We start from the raw sequence: 24,007 nt of genomic DNA on the forward strand, positions 1-24,007 counted from the left end.
TCATTTCTCTCTCTCTCTCTCTCTCTCTCTCTCTCCCTCCCTCCCTCCACCTCCTCCTCCCCCTCCCCCCTCTCTATTTATCAGGCAGGTAAAAATTCCATATAACACACAGAGGACAGAAGACACTGAGCATGAAGAATAGAATTTAAATCTGGACTCAATCTTAGTTAAACGACATCAAGAAGAGTGTCTTAATTTTTTTTTTTTGTCTTTAATGTGGCATCGACACATTATTGGAGTTTATTATTAGTGCATTGAAACCAACAAATAAGCGGGTTATATTATCTTACACACATAATACCAACACTAAGGGGCTTAAGTCAGGAGACTTTCCATGAGTTCTTGGCCATGCTGGGCTGTAGAGTAATATCCCAAGGTGAAGAGCCAAGAGTGCTTGGGAGGTGTCGGCAAATCACAGCCTCATCCGTTTAGCCCCAGTGACTTCTTTTTAAATGGAGGGATGGTACTGAGTGGGGAAAAAAATGATTATGACTGTCCACTGCTACCGTCACTACAAGAGAACTCTACACCCAGGCCCAAAGTCAGAGTTCTTACTGTCAAAGCTTACATCAAGCCGGTTGTCAACAGAACATATAGCAGAATATTCTAAGTAGAACATTCAGTGCGAGTTGATCACTCAAGACAGTGGCACAAATGAAAGGACAAAGGGAACCAGGCCACAGACAGCAGCAGGGATCACGGGAACGGGAAGGGATACATACCAGCTCCAAAACGCAGTGCTCACTCTTGGAATCTGAACACTAATGTGGAAGTCAACAAACTCTAGAGAAAACATACCTAGGGGTCAAATTTCATCCTTGAAACAGCCTTCTAACAGCTGGTTAGATCCACTAAACTTCCTCTGAACAGGAGTTCGAGGGTAGCCTTAAACAGGGGTGTGTGTGTGTGGGGGAAATCTATGAAGAAATCTAGAGGAGAAAGTCACTAATTCTGTGCAAAACGCTAAAGTTAAAGCTGCACACTTAATAGACTATAAGATTTCTATTCTTCTGGCACTTGGGATTTCTCAATAAGTAGAAAATGAATTCCCTTATATCTGCTTCTCTCTATTTTATTCCATCCACTGAACTATAAATTCACCAGAACGAATAAAGGTGTTCTAGCAAGAGTCACTCTTTGCTTTCTCCCTGCTGTGGAGGACAGGTTTCTGGACTGTGTTACTCAGTGAAGAACAGCTTAGTAACACCCAGGGGTGAGGCAAGCACCTCTCCAGCTTCCATTTCCACCTTTCCCCAAGACCAGTTTCAGTTCCTACCTTTACCCTATTCTAAGTGGCTACAGGGTTTCTTAGATATCCACGTAAAACTGACCAGACTGGTCTGCTTTTTGAACCTGAACAAGTACGCAAGACGTGCACAGGAGACAGGAAGTGATGGGAACACTTTGGTGGTCCCATAGTGAAGCCTTTCTGTTGTGAGCCCTCATGTGATGGCCACAGGCCTGGTGCCTTTCCTCACAACAACAGGCACGCCGCTGGGGAAAACTCAAGAGCCTCAGGGTCAGTGTCACAAACCTGGGATAAATAGACATTATCAAACATGACACCAAGAACGATGCTGGTCTCCTTGTCTGTTAGCATTAGAGTGCTATTTGGAGACAAAGGCTATTTCCCATTTACGCTGACTGCCAGGAACATTAGTAAAGAGAAGCTCACTCCATTTCAAACCAGCACCTGGGATGTAGAAATGTTCTTTCTTTTCTTCCTTTCCTTTAGTTTTCTCCACATTGACCACCATCTAGCTTTGCTTCTTTGGCCATGTTTCTTGACTGTGGGTTTTTGTTTTTGTTTTTTAAATACTAGGATAGCTTGCTGAGAATAAATCAAAACTGGAACATGTCCAGAAATATTTCACTTAAAATTTCAATTAAGTAAATGTGATTAACAAATATAAATGACTCGTTCGAACAGCAAGCTGCTTTGGCTTCACGGTAGATCAGATCATAAAGCAAAGGCCTCAGCCTACACACTATATTGGAAAACGTGAGAATTTCATGTTTGCAACATATGATACTCGAGATACATGCAGTTTTAGTACTGGTTAAATATTCCCAGCTCAAGCGTTTGAAATCTGAAATGCTAAGAAACCCACAACTTGTCCCCACAGGTGGAAAATTCTAGACATCACTTAACATGTTATAGTGAAAACATAATTACTACTATCTCAAAAAAAATCAAAATAACTGTAGGCTGTGTTTAAAGTACGTACAAAAGATGAAGTTCATGTTTAGATTTGGGTCCTATCCCTAGCATATCTAATTTTATATATATGAACACACCCAGAATTCAAATGTAAAGAAAAATAAAAATGTTGGGTCTCAAGAGATTTGAATGAGGGATACTGTATCTGTAGGTATTTGTCAAGTTAATACACACTAGAGTTGATAGTTATTAAGTGCTTTCTGCTAACCCTTGTGTGTACCACAGCATGTTTTCTAAAGGCCTCAATCATCTCTTGGAAATACAAAGAAGACGACCCTCTTGCACATGCATGCAGGGCAGCTATAGAGGCAACCAAACCTGCTCACTCAGTGTGGCCACTCACTCCAAGCTCTTGTCTTCTCTCACTAGAGAAAGGAAAAGCAAGGGAATGAAGCTGTGAAATACAAATGACTTAAATATGGAAGACAGGGGCTTTAGAGATGGTTCAGTGGGGACTACACAAACATGGAGACTTGAGCACCTACCTCCAGAGCCACAGCAATTCAAAGCTGGGTATGCTCTCATTCGTTTCTAGCCTTAGCGCTGGAAGATGGAGACAGACTGACTGGCTCCGGAGACTCACTGGTGGCTAGTCCAGCTGAAGCAGGGAACTTCCGGTCCACTGAGACACTCTGTCTCAAAACGCAAGATGTGACTGAGCAATGCATTCAACCGTCACTGTCTTGTAAAGACACGTGCATCCCTCCACACGCATACACACATCACATAACACACACAAACACACGGGTATGCATACACATATACGTACACACATGCATAAGACAAAGTATTCAAGTAAGTTTCCCACAAAGGATTTTCTTTTCCTTATAGCATATTCAAAGGTTAAGATTTTAGATTGAGCAATTTTCTGTCTTTTTAAGGAGAGAAAACAAACAAACAAACAAACAAACAAACAAAAAACCTCCCATCTTCCACTGTCTGAGACAGACTGATTCTGTTTAGATAAGTACTTCAAAATGTAGATTGTGATTCTTGAGAAGAATCAAGATATTAACAAACCCACACAGAGCATGGCTTCTACCATCAGTCTTCTTCCTCAATGGCAGATTCATTCATACAAAAAACACAGGTAGGGGTGGCTCCTTTACTGATTGTCATACATACAATCTCTAAGGTGAAAATAACCAGTATCACAACTAGGGTTTAGCATAGATTACAGTGTTGTGCCAGGAACCATTTGTGAACCCTAAAAGACCAAGGAATCAATTCCAATGCAATCTTTAATGCAAGCTCGAGCTCGAGTGACACCTCCATCTCTGCCAAGCAGGGTGGGAGGGGCAGCCCTAAGCTTAGTTTCAGGCAAGCATTTATAGAGACAAGAAGAGGGTATCTAGCCTGGCACACATCTGACTGGGGGGCCATTATGCCCTTTAACATAATTGGCTGGTGCTGGGAGCCAAACCATAAACTTAACTTCTGTTCTCTTTCTGATTGGTGGCTGTTAGGAAGTGAAGTGCCAGAGGCAGGCTTGTAACCTGGAGGTGCAGATTTGTTGGGGAATAACCTGGTAACTGGTGTTCATGCAGGTTGTGTTGGGAGGGCAACCTGGAAACTGGTGTTAGATTAAGGTCTTGTTGGAGGGTAACCTGAAAACTGTTAGGTACTGGTCTGTTAACTTGAGTTCAACATTAGGTCAGGTTTTCTAAGATGGGGTCTGAAACCAAAAGATCTCTCAACAGTTATATTTTGTTATACTAATCACTTTCTGCATTGTGTTTTCCTTTTAGCTTCTGAGACATGTGAAACAGCTCATTGGCTTATGAGACAGAGTCCATAGCTCTGTTCCAGTGGGGAAGCCAGGACTGTATTCCTGCTGTTCATCTTCTTCTATGAATTACGGAGAATGCTGAACATGCAGTTTTGAATGTGCATGCTTGAAATTATTACATAATCAGATGATATTAGAAAACTAGTTCTTCCCAAAGTTAAACATCAGGCCTAAAATTCAGAGAAGCAAGAAGTCCTCTGTTCAAAAGAGTTAAAGATGAGAAAATACGCTCTAGGATAAAACAAGGCAAGATATCATGTAAGTCAGATGTTTGGACCAACACAGACATGAGTACAAACAGCAGAGATGACAGATCATTTCAAGAAGAAAATTAACTCCATGACTAAGGTCGGATAATTATCAGGCGAAGAGGTAGAAATAATGTATCCCATGAGAGAGAAGAGACAGAAAAAAACCACATTACTAAGGTTGTGTTTGAAACCGGAGGGAGAACTTTCTGTATTCTCCCCCATTTGGGTTTTGTGAACCTTTCTTGGTTAGAAAGAAATTATTTTAAATTTTAAATTCACAAAGACTTCAGGGTGAAGTTAAAACTTGGGAAAAAGAAATGTCATCTTCTATATTTTATAAATTTTGGGCTCAAATGCTTAAGTGCAAAAACTACTTTACTTCTCATGTGTAAGAGAGAAACCAGAGGGGAAAATAATAATGAATTAATAATGAAATATCCATGAAACTGAATGCTGAATTAATAAAAAATTTCATTTAAAACAAGGGGGAATATAATTAATATTTCTAGCTAAATTTCACAAAGCATAATTATTGAACTACATTTCAGAGATTATTTTAAACTGGAAATAAAGTTTATGGAATATACTGAATCTTAAGAATACTGTGAAAAAAATACACACATGCACACACACATTGACATACATATCAAACACACACAGATGAACAAACACAAATGCACACACAGAGGCACATATACAGCACACACCCACATGCACACACACATTACACATCCACATGTGCATGCACAGACATATACATGCACACACATGTGCATATGCATGTACATGCACACATATAAATATACAGGTACACATACACATACACACAGACATACACACAGGTACACACAAGTATATATACACACACACACACACTCAAACACACACACACTATACACACACATTCTGATGTTAGAAAGCATACACACACAGGTATACACACACATACATACACACTCTATACACATACATATACACACACACACACACACTATACACACAGACACACACAGTGATGCTAGAAAGCATATACACACACATAGGTATACACACACGCATTACACACACACACACACACACACACACTATGCACACAGACACAAACACTGATGTTAGAAAGCATATGCACACATAGGTACACACACACATATATTCACACTCCATACACACACACACACACACACACACACACACACACACACGAGGCTAGAAAGCACAAGAGAAAACACACAGCATGAGAGTCCCTGACTTATCATGGGGGACACTCTGCACTACAGTCCTCAGTCATCACAGCGCTGACTTACAAGTTGCATGGGCTCTAGACAGAAGTGTCGGATGTATAGAGAGAAGCTCCAGTTATTGGTTCTATTGTCTTTAGCTTCTAGCTACGGACATCTTATTAGCATCTTCAAGAAGCTGAGTAGCTGCTTCACACCCAGTGAACATGGTCTAAGTTCAACCATCACTTAAAATGGTTTAAGTCATTGCTTAAAATCATGTAAAAATATTGTAATTTTTCAGGATTAAGGGCCAAGTACATTCTGTGGCATATAATAGTGTTTATCACGTAGAGTTAAGCATGAGCGAACCACATCATGAGTATTAATGGCACTCATAAATCACAGGGACAAACAGGACAGCAATAACTCTTCATCTCTAAGAAAAGTCAAAGGATTTAGAAAAGCAAATGTCTACTTAGAGACTGGAAACGGTAGTGAGCACAGTTTACACTGGATATTGCAAATGGGTGAAGACAGTCATTACATCCAGCATTTGGAGGCACTTGGCATAAGCTGAAACCCATCCATTAGAATTGCCTCTGTGATTTCTACTTAAAAGAACCACCCCCCCACCCCCCCAAGGAACCCATTTCCTTGTTTTCTGTGCTGTTACACTTGTCCAGATTAATACACAGATGCTTATAGATAGGGAATAAAGTGTGGTGGTGGAATCGCGTAGGATATTCATACCTGGCTGTTAACTGCCTCTGCGTTACTTGAAAGCTTGGGGTTTGTTTTATTACAGTCCTATGCTGCTACCATGTAGGAAGAAAGATACATCTCAGCATGACAGCCCACTGGAGGAGTGAAATCAGAACAAACCCGGATACGAGGCTCTCTATGGACCTTGAGAGGATCAAAAAGGCCAGGAAAAAAAAAATAAAATAAAAAGAAATGTTGGCGGAAGGAAATACCGAAAACAAAGGAAGGAAGTTACAGTCTGACAGGGGTGGACAATTAATGTCAAGTTCACTAAGAATGTGGCTGTGTGTGTGTGTGTGTGTGTGTCTGTGTGTGTGTGTGTGTCTGTGTGTCTGTGTGTGTAGGGGTGATTTAGGTGGCTGGGCACATACATGCCAAGGTGCATATTGTGGGTGGATAACACAGTAGGATTGATCTTCTCCTTCCTTTGTATGGCTTCCTTGTTTTCCTCAGCAAATGCCTCTACTCATTGAGCTATCCTGCCAGCCCCGCTAATTAATTTTTAATGATTATTAAAAACCATCTCAACTATTACACTCTTCTAGGATTATTACTAAATACTTAAGCCTATGAAGTAACTTTAAAGTCTCAAACAGAAATACTGTGACTAAATTTTACTGTAGAGAACACCTATTTTTTCCACCGATTAACTTTAAGTAGCTGGAAGAAAAACTTCCATAACATGACTTTTTTTTTTTTAAGATCTATATCCCTGAAAATACAACTGTATTCTCTATGAGATTACTCTATGATGATATGGTGAAGGCTTTTGTACTTAATTGTGAGTGTGTTTAATGTGAATTTACACTGGCCTTTATAGACATTTGTGACAAAACAGTTCTTTTTTCCTACTTAAATTTTTTATCATACAATATATTTTGACCATGTTTCCCCCTCATCCAATTCATCCCAGATTCTCCCCACCTTCCTCCCAACCAAACTTCATGAACTCTGTCTCTCTCCCACTCCAACCCCTTCAAAACAAATAATAAAATGAAATAAATTGAAAACCAAAATACCAAAACAAAAAACAAACCAAAACAAAATGAAACAACACATACATACACACAAACAACAACAACCCCCACCCCCTATGGAGTCTTTCAATACTCAGGGATCTGTGTGTTAGCAGCACTGATGGGCACAGGAATTCAGAGACTGGGAGAGAATGCCCAGGTCTAAAATGGTTTTAACCAATGAATTAAGCACACCGAATGGCCTGCAAATTCAGTCTGCTTATCCCTCAACACATATATAGTTGAAAGTGGTAAATAGAGACATTTTTGTCTTTCCTGCATCTTCAGATGATCTTTTCTCCTTTATATCCTGACCCTATGTGCATGGCCATTATATTGTACTTTATTGGTGACCTTATATTGCATGATAATGCACAGCCCTGAATACACAGGAGCAAACGCTTTCCCACAATCCCCAGCAGTGTAAGCAAGCTTTCCCATAATCCCCAGCATGGTTACTCAGCCATGCTTGGCTTCCTTGTACAGGTCTGAGGCTTCTTCACCCAGTTTACTGTTGTGTACTGTCTGTCATCACTATGCACAGTTCACAGATTCTCCCTTTGGTTCTGTGCTCTTTTTCTTCTTCTCTTTTCCTCTACTTTCTGCCTTGACTTCTCACTCTCTAAAATGTGCCGATGCAGACCGTATCCTAGTCTTCTCTTCTCACACATCTTCTCCACACTGATGTTTTTCTCAGCTGATCTACTTCCCTTCCATCCTTAATCCCTGCAACTAATACTCCAGTATGCACCATATTATCCTTTTTTATCTTGCAAGAGTTACTAGTGTTAAAGGGCCGCCACTTTTAAGTTGGATAGTGTACTATTTGCAAGAAGGGCCTACCCAAAGGTTTCAGAGATGGCTCGGCAGTTAAGAGCACTGGATGGCCATTCAGGTTTGATTCCCAGCACGCATATGGTGGCTCATAACCATCTGTAACAGCAGTTGCAGGGGATCTAACACACCCTTCTTGTCTCTGAGGGCTCTATGCACATAAGTGGGACATAGGCACACATGCAGGCAAAATACCCATACATGTAAAATAACAAAAAATTAAAAATGTAAAAATGGGCACATCATTGCCGGAGTGGGTGGGTGGGGAATACCCAAGAAAGTCCTCCAGCCTCTCAGAGGAGAAGGGGAGGGGGATGGAGGATGGACTATGTGAGAGGGGGATTGGGAGTGGGGCAGTGATCAGGATATAAAGTAAAAAAAATAAATACATTAACTAATGCAAAAATGAACACATCATAGGTTCCATAGAAAGTTTTATGATCCTCAAGATGGCTGAAACAGCTTCTTATATCATGTCCAACATTACAAGGGAATACAGCTAGAAATGAAACAGAGAAATGACAGGACAAACTTGCAGAATGAAAAATATCAGTGAACCATGGGTCAGAGGAATTAACAGGTACTAGAATATCCATAGAATTGATTGAAAATATTAAGATAATAATAATAAGTTCATAGCTACGGGGGCCTGTATGGAAAAAAAATCAGAGAGCTTAAATAAATTGCTTAGCAATATATCTTCTGAACTTAAAAAGCAAGAACAAACCAAAACTCAAATTAGACATGGAAAGAAATAAACATTAGGGCGGAAATGAATGAATTGAATGAATGAATGAATGAGTGAAAGAACCAGACACAATACATGAGTCAATGAGAAAAGGAGTGGTTCTTTGATAAGATAAATGAGGTCAACAATACTTAGTCAAATGAGCAAAGAATCAGAAAGCTTGCATTCACAAAGTAAGGGCTATAAAGGGAGACATGAGAACAGAGCCAGTAAAATTCAGGAAATCATTAGTGTATATTTTGAAGGCTTATATTTCATTAAATTGAAAAATGGGAAAAGGATGCATTTCTAGATTTGCTAAAATTAAATAATCACAAAATAAACAATCTAAGCAGATCTCAAAGTAACAAGAATGAAAAATAAGAAAAGTTTCCTAACTAAAAAATGTCTACTGCTAAATCCAACCAGATCTTTATAGGATAATTGACAATAATGCTTCAAAAGCTATTTATTCTCTGAAACAGAAAGGAAAAGGACACGCTAAACCACTTCTACAAAGCCAATATTACTCAAGTACAAAATCCAGAATTTGACATGACAGAAAAAAGAAAAGAAAATTACAGAACAATTGTCCTAATTTATAGTGATTCAAAAACAACCAATACAATACTTACAAAAAGCACTCAAGTACACATCAAAAATTTCACCATAATCAGGCCAGTTTCATCCCAGAGATACATGGATGGTTCAATACATTGAAGTAAATACATGGTGAATCACACAAATGGACTCAAGGGCAGAAATCACACGATCATTTCTCTGTAAACTGCTAGAGGAAAAAGTATGGGAGATGCTTGACAGTATCTGCACAGGCAAGCACTTTGTGGGGACCAGCTGCTCAAAAGGAAAGACATACAGTAGACAAATGAGACCTGATGATGTTAAAAAGCTTCTACACAGGAAAGGAAACAGTTCATTGCAGGGAGAACATACAGAATTGGAGAGGAGCTTTGCTAGTTGTATATCTGACAAAGAACTTGCATCTAGCATATACAACGAACTAAGAAGACTGAAGAAGAGGAGGAGGAGGAGGAGGAAGAGGAGGAGGAGGATGAGGAGAACAACCAATCACAAATGGGATGATGATATGAGCAGATAATTTCAAAAAGTGAAATACAAATGGCCAACACATATGAAAGAGTCTCAACTTTACAAGCCAGAGGAATGCATTTCCTGACATCACAATTGGAATTGCAATCATGAGAAAAACAACATTAATGAGAAAACCCTTGCATACAGCTAGAAGAAATGTGAGCCACTCCAGCCACCAAGACAGAAGTCAGCATTGCGGTTTTACTGAAACTTACAATAGGACCCAACTCTACGACTCCCCCAGAACTATAAGTCAATACATCACGCAGATTCCTTACAGCAATGTTTACTGGATTGCACTGTGGACAACAGCTAGGCTATGGACCTCTCTGGATGTTCATCGACAGAGGAATGGATAAAGAAGATATCATTTATATACACAATGGAATTTGTTCAGCCATAAGAATAATGAAATTATATTGTTTGCAGGAAAATGGATACAACCAGAGATTATCATATTAAGTGAATTAACTGAGTCTCAGAAAGACAAATATCACATTATTTCCCCATTTGTGAGTCCTAAATTTTATATAGGTACATGAAATCAAATATATACAGATGAAATGAAAGTAGATCCAAAGCTGTGTGGAAAACAAGGGAATATAATCAAGAAAGGAATGTAGTGGATCCGAGGAAACAATATGCTCCCAAATGATTGCACAGTTGAATAAAAAAGTGCCCCTGTGACTGTATAATAAACAAAGTTTCAAATACTAGCTTGGACTCTTTAAAAAGTACCAGGTTGAATAGTTACAAATCAAACGAAGCTTATAGTAACAATAAAACTACCTCTAAATTCCAAGTGCTGGGTTTTTAAAACTCATAAGACACACTCAAAGGAGAAATCTTTGCATCTAATAGTGACAAAGCATCGAGAGAGATCTCTTTTGCCTTCCCTTGGAGATACTTCCTTCACGGTCTTTTCAAGAGAAAGCCAACAGGAATACGTACATGATAGTGTTGATGCCCGAGAGCTGCTGGAACATCTGTAAGCCACATCCCACAACTAACGCTCGGCGAGTTGGGGGGTAACTCAGCATTCTGCAGATTATAGGTCCAGCTGTTTGGTTTTTTTTTTTTTAGAAAAGAAAGAGAGAAAGACATAGCCATTACTTTTAGCCCTCATAGAAAATCTCTGTGAAATTAATACCACTGGACATTTTGAAATACTACTTTTAAAGAAAAATGGGAACAATGTATTCCTTCAAAAAAAAAAAACAACAAGTTTTTAGTTGTAATTTCAAAAGTAACACAAGAGAATTCTGATAGCAACTCATGGGTACTATTTAGACACGCATAAATGAATCTGTCATACAATTAGTCCTCCTTGAATTCTTTCCAGTTGCAATTATTAATTATGCCTTTGCTTTTCTACTTTCTCCACAATTAAATAGGACTTAAAATACATTCATGTGGGGCCCTTTACAAAGTAACTGGCAAAAACAATCACATGAAATAGCATTTCTTACAAAAGGAGAAGAGAGAGAGAGAGAGAGAGAGAGAGAGAGAGAGAGAGAGAGAGAGAGAGAGAGAGGAGACCACTCTATTCCTGACATCAAGGAATGTAGGCTTGATATCAATTCTAGTGATGGATACACTGAGTAGTATCAAAATGTAATAAAAATAATGCCCATTGTGCATATGCACACATATGTGTGAAAGTGTTTAAAAACTGAGTTGGTCCTAAAGAGGCATTCAATGATTATTTTCAAATATTAAAGCAAAGGCTAGTGAGATGCCTTAACTGGTAAAGGCACTTGGCAACAAGTCTGATGACCCCAAGTCCATCCTGAGGACCCAAATGACAAAAGGAACGAGAGTGCCTTCATATCGCCCTTTGACCTCTGCATGCTCACTACACCACACACATGTACGCATGTATGTGCAAGCACACACAAAGGCACACGCACATGCAAACTCCCAAGTAAGTCAATGCAATAAAATAGAAATGGGATTCAACACAGCCTAGATGAGATTTGGATCGATGTGACATCAAAATCGCTGAGGCCTCTCGCAAGGTGACACAGGGCACACTTTCTACTGTCAGAAGGGCTTGCTTCAAGCGCTGGCTAACACGTGCTGTATATGGCATGCTTGCTGGGCTAGAGACACCTCACAGGGTCCAGAACATCCCTGCTGTTAGAAGAGATGGCCTGTGATTCCCAAGATGCCGACTGCTTAATTAAAGCACTTTCCCTGAAGGTCATGCTTCGTCACCAAACCCTGAACTAAGGGAAAGGGAATTAAATTTCAAGCAAATCTCATTATTTCTGAGAATCACATATTTAGTTTGCAGAAATGGTGAAGAATGTGTACCATCTCAATAACAAATGTTAATATGGGATGTCGAGCCAGAGTGTTAATTAGAACTGAATGCTACGGGGCTAAGCCTATTCTGACGCCACAAGCATGTAATTAAAATCTCAAAACTTGACGTACTGAAAATATTTCTGTCCCTCAATGTTAAGACATCAAAATCAGCCTTGAGGACCATTGTTCGTTACTCGAAGCTCAACAAAATGACAACTCATTTAAAAAGTAGTCTGAGCCAATGCCATCTATTGACAGAGAGCAATTCTTTCCATCAGAGAAGCTGTGTGAAACAAGCAAAGGTCAGTTATCTTATTGTGGCCGTGATGTAATATAAATGGATCAATTGTCTCAAGGATGGTGGGCTTCTGTGCAAACATAAATTTCACTAAATGAACTGTAAACGAAGGGTTGTGGTCAGCTCTATATAGATACCTACTTTCCCCCCTAAAGTCAAAACATTTGCATAAAGTATCATTTACTCTGTTTATTGGGAATAATTTTTAATGACAGCCAAATCAAACTATACAAACCTTATCTTGGCCTTTCACTGGTCAAAGACAACCTTCTCTTTGTTCATAATGTGTATAAAAATATTCAAAGTGTTGTGAATACTTCCACTATTGCATTGTATCAGGAACTGATAGATAGGTAAGGTCTTAGGGGAAAAAAATTGTAAGAAATTAGCATCAAAGTTTTCCTCAACTTAATATGAAGAGGTTGACTAGCACATATTTCTTCTCTAGCTCTTTATAAAATCTACAGTTTCTATTTTCTTTTGGTTTGAACTTTCTAAACAATATGCAATGCTCTAGATGCCTTTCATCAAAAAAAAATTTTTTTTATTAGATAGCTGCCCTTATGATTGTACATCAACAAAATCAAGAATTTCCTAGAAAACCTAGTTTTCTACGGCACCAGGACTGGCTAGATGAGTGACATCATCATTAATCTTTATATCACAGAAGCAGCTTCTCTAGCACGAGAGTACATTGAGTTTTGGTAATTTAAATATGATTTGTATATTCAAGAAGTTTATGCTTACTTGTTTCAGACATTTGTGTCTTGAAGCACAGAAACTTCTGTGTGAGCATTAAAGCTTCTGTCCCGCTTACAAAGGTCAGGGAGTGAGGCTCCTCACACAGACTCTCCAGTCATGAAGAAGCTGAAGACGCGGCAGGCTTTGTTCTGTTCCTTCATTTTAAACATCTCAGACCACACGGCCACATAGCCTGTCTGACGCCCAGGTTTGCCATGGGCTCTACAGCTCAGATAGAAGAGACAGTCCTCCCAGCAGTGCTTCCCATGGCTGCACAAGCTGGTGTGACCTTGGCCTGATGATGGTTATCTGAGGGCTGGAAAATATACTAGGACCCTGTTTGTACTGCCTAAACCCTCAGCTTATGACTTATCCTTGCCGCTAAGATGGAATAAGGGTTTATCAGTGTCACTTCTGCAAACACAAGCTCCGGGTTAAAAGTCTACCTGCAAGAGGCGTCTATGCGACAGGGCAACAGTCAGGACAGGGAGCAACCCCCAAGTCTGGCGGAAGCAAGTGAAGTGGAATCTGCCCTACTATGCTCCAGGTGAAGTGTCTCAGGAAAAAAAAGCCAAACTAAGCCCAGGGAGGGAGAGCAGGCAGATTGGCCCTAGTGAGGTGGAAAGGTACCCCAGTATACAGAAGTGGATGCCATGCAGGCTGGAGTGAGCCTAGAACTAGGGATGAGGGAGATACAGAGAAGGATAGGGAATTTGGAGTACTAATCAGGGGATGTGTGAAAAGAGACGCCACTAGGGAGGAAAGGATCACAGAAGAGACTTAGAGAAAGTGTTCCAGGACTTATCTAGGGCCAGGGAGAGCAGCAGCCCCTAATGACCAGAGTGAAAAGCAGACTTAGTCTTGCATGAAACTTTTTACAAAGTTTGAAACTGGACTGCCCCCGATCACCCCCAAACCCCCAAACCCCAAACCCCAAACAAACAAACAAAAAACCCCAGAACACCTTGCCTTAACATTAGTTCAAATTCAGCTCTATATAGATCTGGGTATCATCTCAAAAGGCTTAAGGAAAACGCCGATCTATATCGTCTGTTGTAATGGTGGTAGTTTTGAGACAAGGTTTCCTGGAGCCAGGAAAGGTCTAGCTAAGGCTACAGACAATCTTGAGTTCATGGTCCTCCTGATCCATCCTCTCAAGAGGCAGGAAGTACAGACTTGTGTGAAATACTTCTGGTCTAGGAGATGTTGGGGAATCCAGCTCTGGGTCTTAAGTGTACGAGGTCAGCATAAAAAGTGTGAAAATATCCAGAGGCTCTGGTAGAGTCCAGAGCAGAGAAACCAACCAAACAAACAAACAAAGCGTCCTGGACATGGCCAGTGATACCTGTATCATTCAGCACCTACAACAACCTGAAAACAAGACTAAAAAGCATCCCACTGCACAGATCAAGAACAAGAGGAAGGAAATGTGTAATATCAACAAAATCTGAAGCCATAGCTTTCATAAGACATGTAATTACAACGGGTAATGAAATCCAGTTTGTCGGGAGAACATTCCAATCCTCAAGTTGATGTATGTACTGACATCATCAAGATGCCAGAACCACTGTCTGACACAACTTCCGGGACGAACAGAGTGACTGACTCAGTCTCTCTCCACTGTAGAAACAGGCAAGACGTCATGGGAAGCAAAAGACATGAAGGTTTCCATCAATACACTGTCTGTCCCGGGGGATAACTTTGGGAAACGGTGTTTCTATTTAAGACTTGTTTTAATTTCTGTTTAATGTGTATGTGTTGGCCCCTGTGGGTGTATACTATGTGTGTGAATGTCATGGCAGTGAGAAGAAGGTCATAACCCCAGGATCCTGAATGGCAGGTGGTTCCATGAGCTGCCCAACTTGGGTGTGGGCAGGTCTCAGCAAGTCCGTATATCCAGAACTGAGCTCTAACTTGGCTTACAGAAGGATGCTGGTAAGTAGATAAATATCCAGAATTCTTCAGAAACGTGTGAAACAGGTTTTCTGTCCCACCTAAAGGAGTCCTTTCCTTTGCCTCTGGCCAAAGGGACACATGGCTCTTCACTGACTTTCACCTGTGGCACCTATCAGCCCATCAAAGCCCAAAGCTCCCACAGTAGGTCCCTGGTCCTTGTCACCTCAGATCCCCACTTTCTGTATGCCTGCTGCCCTCTGCCCCACCTCCCCTCACTAATCTCCATTCCTTACTATCTCTATACCACCCCAACCCCCATCAGCTCTTATCAGCCTGAGCCCCTCTCACTACTCTCAGATATCGCTGGCCATGTCCAGTACGCTTTGTTTGCTTGGTTGGTTTCTCTGCTCTGGACTCTACCAGAGCCTCTGGATATTTTCACACTTTTTATACACAATAAAAACCTTCTCCCTGGCAGCCACTGCAACAGTTTCTACACTATGACCCCTTGTGTACAGATGCAGCTATGCAAACCCTGACATGTGAACCAGAAAGGAGCTCTACACATTCTTCAGAACAAACAAACAAACAAACAAAAAAAAGAAAAACCAACAGGGGATCAAGAGGACAGACAACAAAACAGCTAAAATGTCTTGGAACAGATCCCTAATCTCTAAAAGTAATCTCAATTCACAAGGGTTCAAGCTGGTACACCGAAAATGTTCCTTGATGATAATGCTGTTTAGAAATCAGCTGAATGGTACCACAGAAAACAACTGCTAATGCTAAGAAGCAAGTGCCAGTGTGGAAAATGTCAAAGTCTACTAAAATTCACCATCTAAAATATATGAAAGAGAGCTAAAACCTTAGCTAGCTTCAATCTCAAGAAACCACAAAAGTCCAAGGAAGCCCACAGGAAGCAGAGGCTAAAAATAATAGCAAAATCCACAAAACAGCAGAAAGGACAGTTAACATGAACCACTGAAACCAGAGCTGGGTCCTAGAAAAGAGGAGTAAACCTGGAAGTTTCCGGCTAGATTGTGGAAGCCCAATGAGGATGCTTGTGAAAATATCCTGGTCCTGAGCTTTGCCCTAAAATTTCTAAAGACTACATGCATATGGGTTCAAGGTGAGATTACACTAGACTACATGGCCTGTCTGCAGGGGAGCACTATGGGAAGGAAGGTGCAATGGTCAACACAGGGCAAACATCAGGGGCTAGCCTGACATAGAAATAGGTTATGAAACACACACAGTAGCACATTTACAGACATATAGACTCACAATATATGCATATACACAACCAACTATATACACACATATACACATGAACACACACACACACACACACACACACACACACACACACACAAATGCCTTCACTTCAACCCAATCAAAATGATTTGCTAGTTGTATTCACCAGAACTGTGAGATAAAATTTCTACTGAAAATAACTTTTGAATTGTATGTATGGATACATGTATGTATGTGCATATATGACAACTCTATGCCATGACATGCATGGAGATCAGAAAAATCTTGGCAGCAGTTGGTTCTTCCCTTCTACCATGTGGGTTCTGGAGATTATACTCCAGTTGTTAGACTCAGAGCTGTTCTGTCAGCTTAAAATCTCAACTTTTACAGTCTGCATAGAATAGGTTTTCTTACAGTATCCTGCAGGGCAAACCCTGTTCCCTTAGAATTTACTCCCTTGAGAGGAATGCATCTACTCATTCAAGCAATGACACAGGCAAAATGATTCCCATCCTCCCTTGAGCAATGAAGCCTCCTGAGTTGAAGGACTTTATGCAAATAGCTCCCATTTGCCTTCTGATGTCTGTATCCTGAGCATAGCCAGAGATCATGATAAATGCTCATATGTTTTTCATTGTTTCTCTGTCCCTGCTCTGAACCCTGAGCTATCTTGGGGTAATTGCTGCACAGAATTTCAGTAAAGCAACCACACCAGTGCCCAGAGAGCCCTGGTCTTGAATCTCTAATTCGACTTTAAAACCAGCCACTGGCAGGTTGAGATACACTTTTTAAACTACCAATTTTTGGGAAATTTGTTATGACAACCACTGCACACTAATATACAGAAAAATGTGAGAGAAGACATAGACGATCAGTATCAGGAATAAAAGAACTGTACTCGAAATAGTAAGAAATTAAGAAAGTATCAGAAATAATTTGACGTCACCAAGTTGGTCATCTTAAAACAACAGACTCCCCAAAATATGAAAACTTTATGGTTCAGAGAGGTCCTGAGTAGTCGAGTAGTCAGAACTACAAGTTATAAAGAAAACTATTTATTAAACATTTTGGAGGGTGGGAAGACAGCACAGTGGTTAAGAGCACTTGCTACTCTTCCATAGAACCTGAGTCCATTTCCTGTCACTATTTCAAGTAGCTCCATGGAATCGGACATTCTCCTCTGGTCTCTATGGGTAATCACATATATGTCATATACTCACACAGACACAGACACACATACACACTAACACAGACATATATAGACACACAATATATGCATACACACATAATTGTATTTACACACATAAACACATATAAATATACACATGTACGCAAGACACAGATTTATACACACATAAACACACCCATGCACACACACATATATACTAATACACACACACATGCACATGCACACACACACACACACACATGCAAGCACACACACACACACACACACACACACACATAGATATAGCTTGACTCTTAGTCCAAGCTGACTTGAGGGAGAGGCTGTCGAGGGCTCCACAGAAAGGGTTTGTGAGTCAGAGGAATTTCAATCTCTTGCTTGTTCGGATGGTTAGATGGTATTTAACATATGCTGTAACTTGTCAAGTTACTTGCTTTAAACATGTCCTATTTGTTGTATATAAATTATATGCCAGTGGACTCTTTAAAAATAATGAGAACTTCACCAACAGAAAAGATTTTAGGCGTCAGGAAGACCAACATCATGGTGAAATGGATAGTGATATTACAAAGCCACATTCCCTCTGCTTGCGAGAGGCACAGGCCTCTGCTAATTAGTAACCAGAGTATTTATTGCCTGAGCAGACCCAGCTGGTTCAGGAATACAGAGGAAGAACTGCAGAGGATATACAGCCATTACAACTGTAACATTCTCCTCAGCATACATCTCCCTGTTTGTCCCATGTACATAGAGACTTTATCACACACTAAAGAAATGAGTAAGTGGGCACTTTATGATGAACAAATTCCAAGAGGTAAGGTGGAGAAGGTTCCCCACAAGAGACTATTTTCACAGACAAAACTGTTTGTTATAGCAGTCTTGTGTTGAGAGTAAGGTAATCATCGCTCACTTCAAACATTAATCTCCCCACTCACCAATTTAGGTGCCTGTGATTTGCCTTTAATCAAACAAGCAAGTTCCCCTAACACCATCTTCAGCTCAGAATAGCAGTTTGGCCAAAAGAGAATGATCAGGTCCCAAAAAGGCATCAAGACACCCCTGAGCATTTCAAAGTCTTGTCTGTGTTCCCGTTGGTTGTCAAGAAAGCTCGCTATCTTGACATGTTCCTGCCAACCATCACCACACTTCAGAGGACAGCACACTTGCTTATGATTATTAACCACCAGGAATATGAAGCGCTGACACTTTCTGATGACATCACACTTTAACATCTCTTCATGATGTCTCAACCGTTTTGTCCTCATATACATCTCATACAGAAAGGAAGCACAGCATCACAACGGAAACGAGGAAACCTGAGCACAACAAGGACACGTCAAGAAGCGAGCAAGGTAGCACATCCTTGCCCAGGTCTTACCCTCAATCTATCGTTTCTCTGCTCACATGGTGGGGTTTTTGAAAGTTCCTCGCTCCCCTGAACAGTCATGTCCACCTCAGCAACACACTCAAGACATTTCCTGACCCAGACCATGACCCAGAAACAAAACCAAAAGTGCTGTGCTCTGCCAAAACAAATGTTACCAGGCCTGCATCTGACAACAGCGGATGTTATGCTGGTATTTGACTTTTTGTTTTTTTCTCTTCATAAATGCTGTACGCCAGATCTTCAGTGGCAACAGTTCTCTTGGGAAAGAGTCTGATCTGAATGGCTGGCTAAGGAAGGTCTTTAATTTGGCCTCATAAACATGGCTGTCTGTAGCTTTCTTGCCTGGACTTTAACAGTAGTTCTCCCAGGATCACAACAGACAGAATTCAATGTAGAGTGTGCATTAGTTGCCCATGCCATTGGGACAAGACATTTTAAAAGATATACTTGGATCAGCTCATTCCCTAGGCATAAAGAAAATGAACAAGTTATAAACATTCTGAATAAGAATTGTCAAATCAGAGCCCTTCCGAGCTCCAGGATGAATCACATTCTGTACCCATGTCAACATGTAAGGCTGTCTACCCCGTCCCGTTGCCCCTTTCTACTCTGAGAATCAGCCTTCATTAGTTCATTCCTGCATCCAGAGAGAGCAGAGAATGTCTCAAAAAAATTAGGAAAATGAGCCACCATGTCTTTATGACGAATTCCTACTGAGCAGGCCCTCAGTGCTGCTGGAAGGATTCTTGTTCTTGCTCCAATGGAAGATCAGATGATATACTCACAACATCTAATTAAGATACCACCATGGGCATCCTATTGTTCCCTTCTGCCTTCCCTTGTGTGTTTGCCACATGTGGGGAACCTGCCTGGAATCTACTCTGTATGAGGTTCAGAAGCATAAGATGGCCCACCATCAAGGAGCTTGTGATCATGATAATAGGGAAGGAATCCTACATAGAAATGAAACAAGTTCTACCACAATGGTTCTACTAGTACCCTAAGAGCTTCACAGACAGTATGCTGAGACCAGGGCACATATTGATATACAATAATATGCATATACACCCATAACTGTGTATACACACATACATGTGCATATATACATATAAATGTGTATATATATAAATATAAATGTATATATATAAACACACATATATATACACATAAACACACACATGCAAATACTCATACACACACACACACACACACACACACACACAAACATGCCAACTGTACACAAAAGTCATCATTTCTTACCTCAACCTTGTTCTTTCCCTTCATTACTTAAGTGTCAGTAAACCCAAGGACTATAGCTTTTGCCCATTCATTCTCCATTCCTACTTTCTAGATCTAAAAGTCAAGTATTAACTATATTTAATTTCTAATCTACTATAAAACAACAGGATTGTTCTTGTTCTGCACCTGCTCCTTCTATGTCCTCCTCTGTATTGCTGGACCAGGCATTCATTCATCTATCTCTAACAAGTGACAGTATACAGTTTAAAGTGTCCATGTCACACAGTGTTCAAAGAACAGCCCCACCATGAGCCTCTCTCTCTACTGCAGTGAAAGATTATGAGTATTACGAGTATTAGAAAGAATAATGTTTCTGAGCCACATTGTATATTAGTCACGAGCTTGACATAGTTTCTCTGTCTGTATGTTCTTCGGGTACCGCCAGCACCTACACACTATTGCCACAGTATCTGCAGATGAGGTTGATCAACTCTCTAACCTGCTGAAGTCTCTGGATAGACAGATCCACTAGGGTGTTTCATGAGGGGCAGCCTACCTTTTAAATCTACTTTACATACCTGCCCTCTATCACACAATGGTTCGACAACTGTTAGACAATCTGTGTTACCAAAATAAGCCATATGTCTCCATAACTGACCTTAAAATGTTTTATTCTGCCGGGGACTCTTCTGATTTCAGATGGCTGGCCATTTCTAGGCTTTTGATCCTTGATAATTTCTTTTGTAGATTATGTTCCTTATCTCTTATCCATATTGAATTTCATGGGTGTCTCCTTCAGATTTTGCCCTTGCTTGATCATTTTACTTGTTCCTGAACTTAGTCCAGGATCAGGCATATGGACCTCAGTAAGTAACTATTTGCTTAGTGAATATGAGGAAGAAAGGGAGAGATAAACACACACACACACACACACACACACAGACTCACACAAAACCAAAACACCTCCAGGCAGATAGTGTCACTGAGAACTAACTCAAGGATGGTGAGATCTTATCACATTCCTAGCTGCTAAACAGTGTTGCAGTTGATTACAGGCACTACCAAGTCTTGAGTCCACCCATGCTGTTCTTCTCCTCAACAGAAGCAGATGATATTTGTCATTACAAGCTGGTACCTGGCACACACTCTTTTTGGAATAATACGCTGCTGCTATTGATAAATCCAACCCATGTGGTGAGATCATTTCTTCACAGTCTGGCATTTATGCCAATACATTTTGGAATCCTGCAAAGCGATCAATTTGCCAAGATGGTATAATGGGCCAGATGTCTATAAGAGCATCCTTGCAAGTAAATCACTATAAACTTGGGCCCAACTGCAAGCTCTGTGTTAATCTACACATTATTATTCCAGGTTGCTAAAGGAAATACTTTTTGCTACTTATGAGGACAGATAATGACACAGCTTACTACTACTGAACTACTATTTTCCAGGAAGCTTACATTATTACTACCAACAATTCTGTCTACATTTTAAAATACTCTCTTAGTCAGGGGCACCTACATAAATGACATGGCCATAAGTGTATTCTCCATCCTAGTAGTTTTCCCATGTAAAAACTTCAGAATTTTTTAACAGCCACAGGGCGCTGGTGCGCTACTGAGGAAAAGATGTATTGAGAACAACCACTCCAGAAAACCATTCTTGAGCAAAAAAACAACCATTTTTAAAATAACCTTCTTAAAAGAGTAGAAATGTTAATGTTAACAGTATACAGACACAACCCCTTTTAAATGAAAAGATAGGTATGTTCAACCAGCTAGTATTCTGATACTATTTTCACAAACTATCATTCTCAGGAATAGATTTTTTTTAATCTGTCCAATTTTTAAAAAATGATATCACATGTTAGGAAACAAGACTTGACTTAGATTTGCCAACAACATACAACCATGGCAGGGTTGAATGGTGCAAGTTTCTCTAATCAAGGAAAAAGAGGATTGACTCGACCTCGGCTATTCAGTATCGATGGCATAGGCCCACCTTATTGGAACTCCATGTATCTCCTAGGTGATAATTTCTATTTCAAAGATAGGGGTGTGTGAGTGCGCGTGCATGCCAGGGTCAAAAATAAAACAAGATGAAAAAAAAAAAGTACATGTCTCCCTTCCCTGTTAGCAAATAGACAACTCCACTTTTAGAGTTCCTTAGAAATAAAATGAACAATTTCATGAGTATGAAGAACAAGTAGAATATAAGGTTATGGGAAGTAAGACCTGCTCTCAAGATAAAATCTAAAAAAATGAAGGGCCAGGGATTTAGCTTATTTATAAAATGCTTGCCTAGTGTGCCTGATGCCCTAGATTCAATTCTAAGAACTGTTTAAAAAAGCAATTAAATATAAATAACAACATGTATTTTATATATAACATCATACATCTAAACAAAATACTAAAAAACTATCAAATAAAAAATAGATGATAAATTAATAGGATTTGTGTCGGATACTATAAAGAATCAGTTCTAGCTAATTCATTGATACAATTCAGACAGCATTTATGTCTTTAGATAAAGCACAGCTGCACCATAAATATTTTGAGATATGTAAACTATGTTTCTATATATAAAGCTGTTTTAGTTTAAGAAATTCCATACTCATAGTTGGAATGTGATATAGACACCTGATAAATATTACTTTCTTTGTTCTAGAGATTAAATCACTTAACACACACTATTGAGGATTTTATACTGAAAATGCAACAACTGTGACTATTGCATACTGAGCTTTACATAAGATGGTTACCATGAATAAAAGTAACAAGATGTCCTATTATCTCATAGTGGGGTGGAATACATTAAAATGAAGATGAAGGAAAAGAAAAAAAGAAAAAGCTACTGTCCCACTTAATTCTGAATAAAAGAATGCTTACAAAAGCATGGAGTAGCTAGAAATATAACACCTTAGAGAATGTTGTTTTCTGTCCACATAGTTCTTGGAAAAAAAATCATAATTATTCTGAAAATACTCAGGAACAGATATAAAAATGAGCCAAACACATGAAACTATAAATGTATCCTCCAATTCAAAAGCAGTTCTTTTCCTGACCCAATTCTTTCCCCCAACTCTTCTCTTATCTCTGGCAAGGGAGAAAAGAAAGAAAGAAAAGAAGAGAGCAAAGGGAGGAGGGATGGGGAAAGAAGGGCCAAGGATTCAGGGCAAGGAGCGCAGCTCTGCCAAAGAGGCTTCTCTTACACGGGCGAGGCTCTGGGCTCACCTCCAGCTCTGCCAAACAGCAGTAGTACAACATGGCCCCTTACTGTTCTACTGCTGTTTCCTCCCAAAGGAAATATTATCTCCTGGAGGAAGGCCAGCAGCTCATAAAATTGGAAATCGGTGAAAAAAGTTAATCAAACTTAGAAGGTGAGCTGTCTTGATGACCCATCCAGTAAAGGAACTTCCTGTCAAATACCAAGCTGACCCCAGTTCATTCCCACATGGTAGAAGCAGAGAACTGACTGAGACTCCTGCAAGTTGTCCCCTTGACCTCAATATCATGGTTTAGCATGTGTGTTCCCATAAACATGTACCCACACTCATGCACACACATGCACACACATGCATACGCATGCACCTTCACCTATGCACACAAATGGAAAATAAATAGATGTAATCAATTTAACAACCTTATAAGGCTCAGGATGCTCCTGAAGTCTACAAGTTTCACGAGGCTCTTCTAATGTTGTCTAAGTAGTGACAGCTGCATAGTTCAGAACCTCTAATCCCCTCAAGCTCCTTGGATGG

At 40.0% G+C, this 24,007-nt stretch overlaps 1 protein-coding gene across 2 annotated transcripts in view; it reads right to left on the reverse strand.

Moving 5' to 3' along the window:
• The window catches only part of Slc2a13 (solute carrier family 2 member 13), a 304,413-nt gene that overhangs the window by 125,753 nt on the left and 154,653 nt on the right, over positions 1–24,007 (reverse strand). For both annotated transcript variants that reach the window (XM_021216709.2, XM_029548259.1), the window contains one exon: positions 10,885–10,993. In XM_021216709.2, the coding sequence (XP_021072368.1) occupies positions 10,885–10,993 (109 nt within the window). The remainder of the gene's footprint in view (positions 1–10,884; positions 10,994–24,007) is intronic.

This window comes from Mus pahari, chromosome 17, assembly GCF_900095145.1.
Source record: "Mus pahari chromosome 17, PAHARI_EIJ_v1.1, whole genome shotgun sequence".
NCBI lineage: Eukaryota > Metazoa > Chordata > Mammalia > Rodentia > Muridae > Mus > Mus pahari.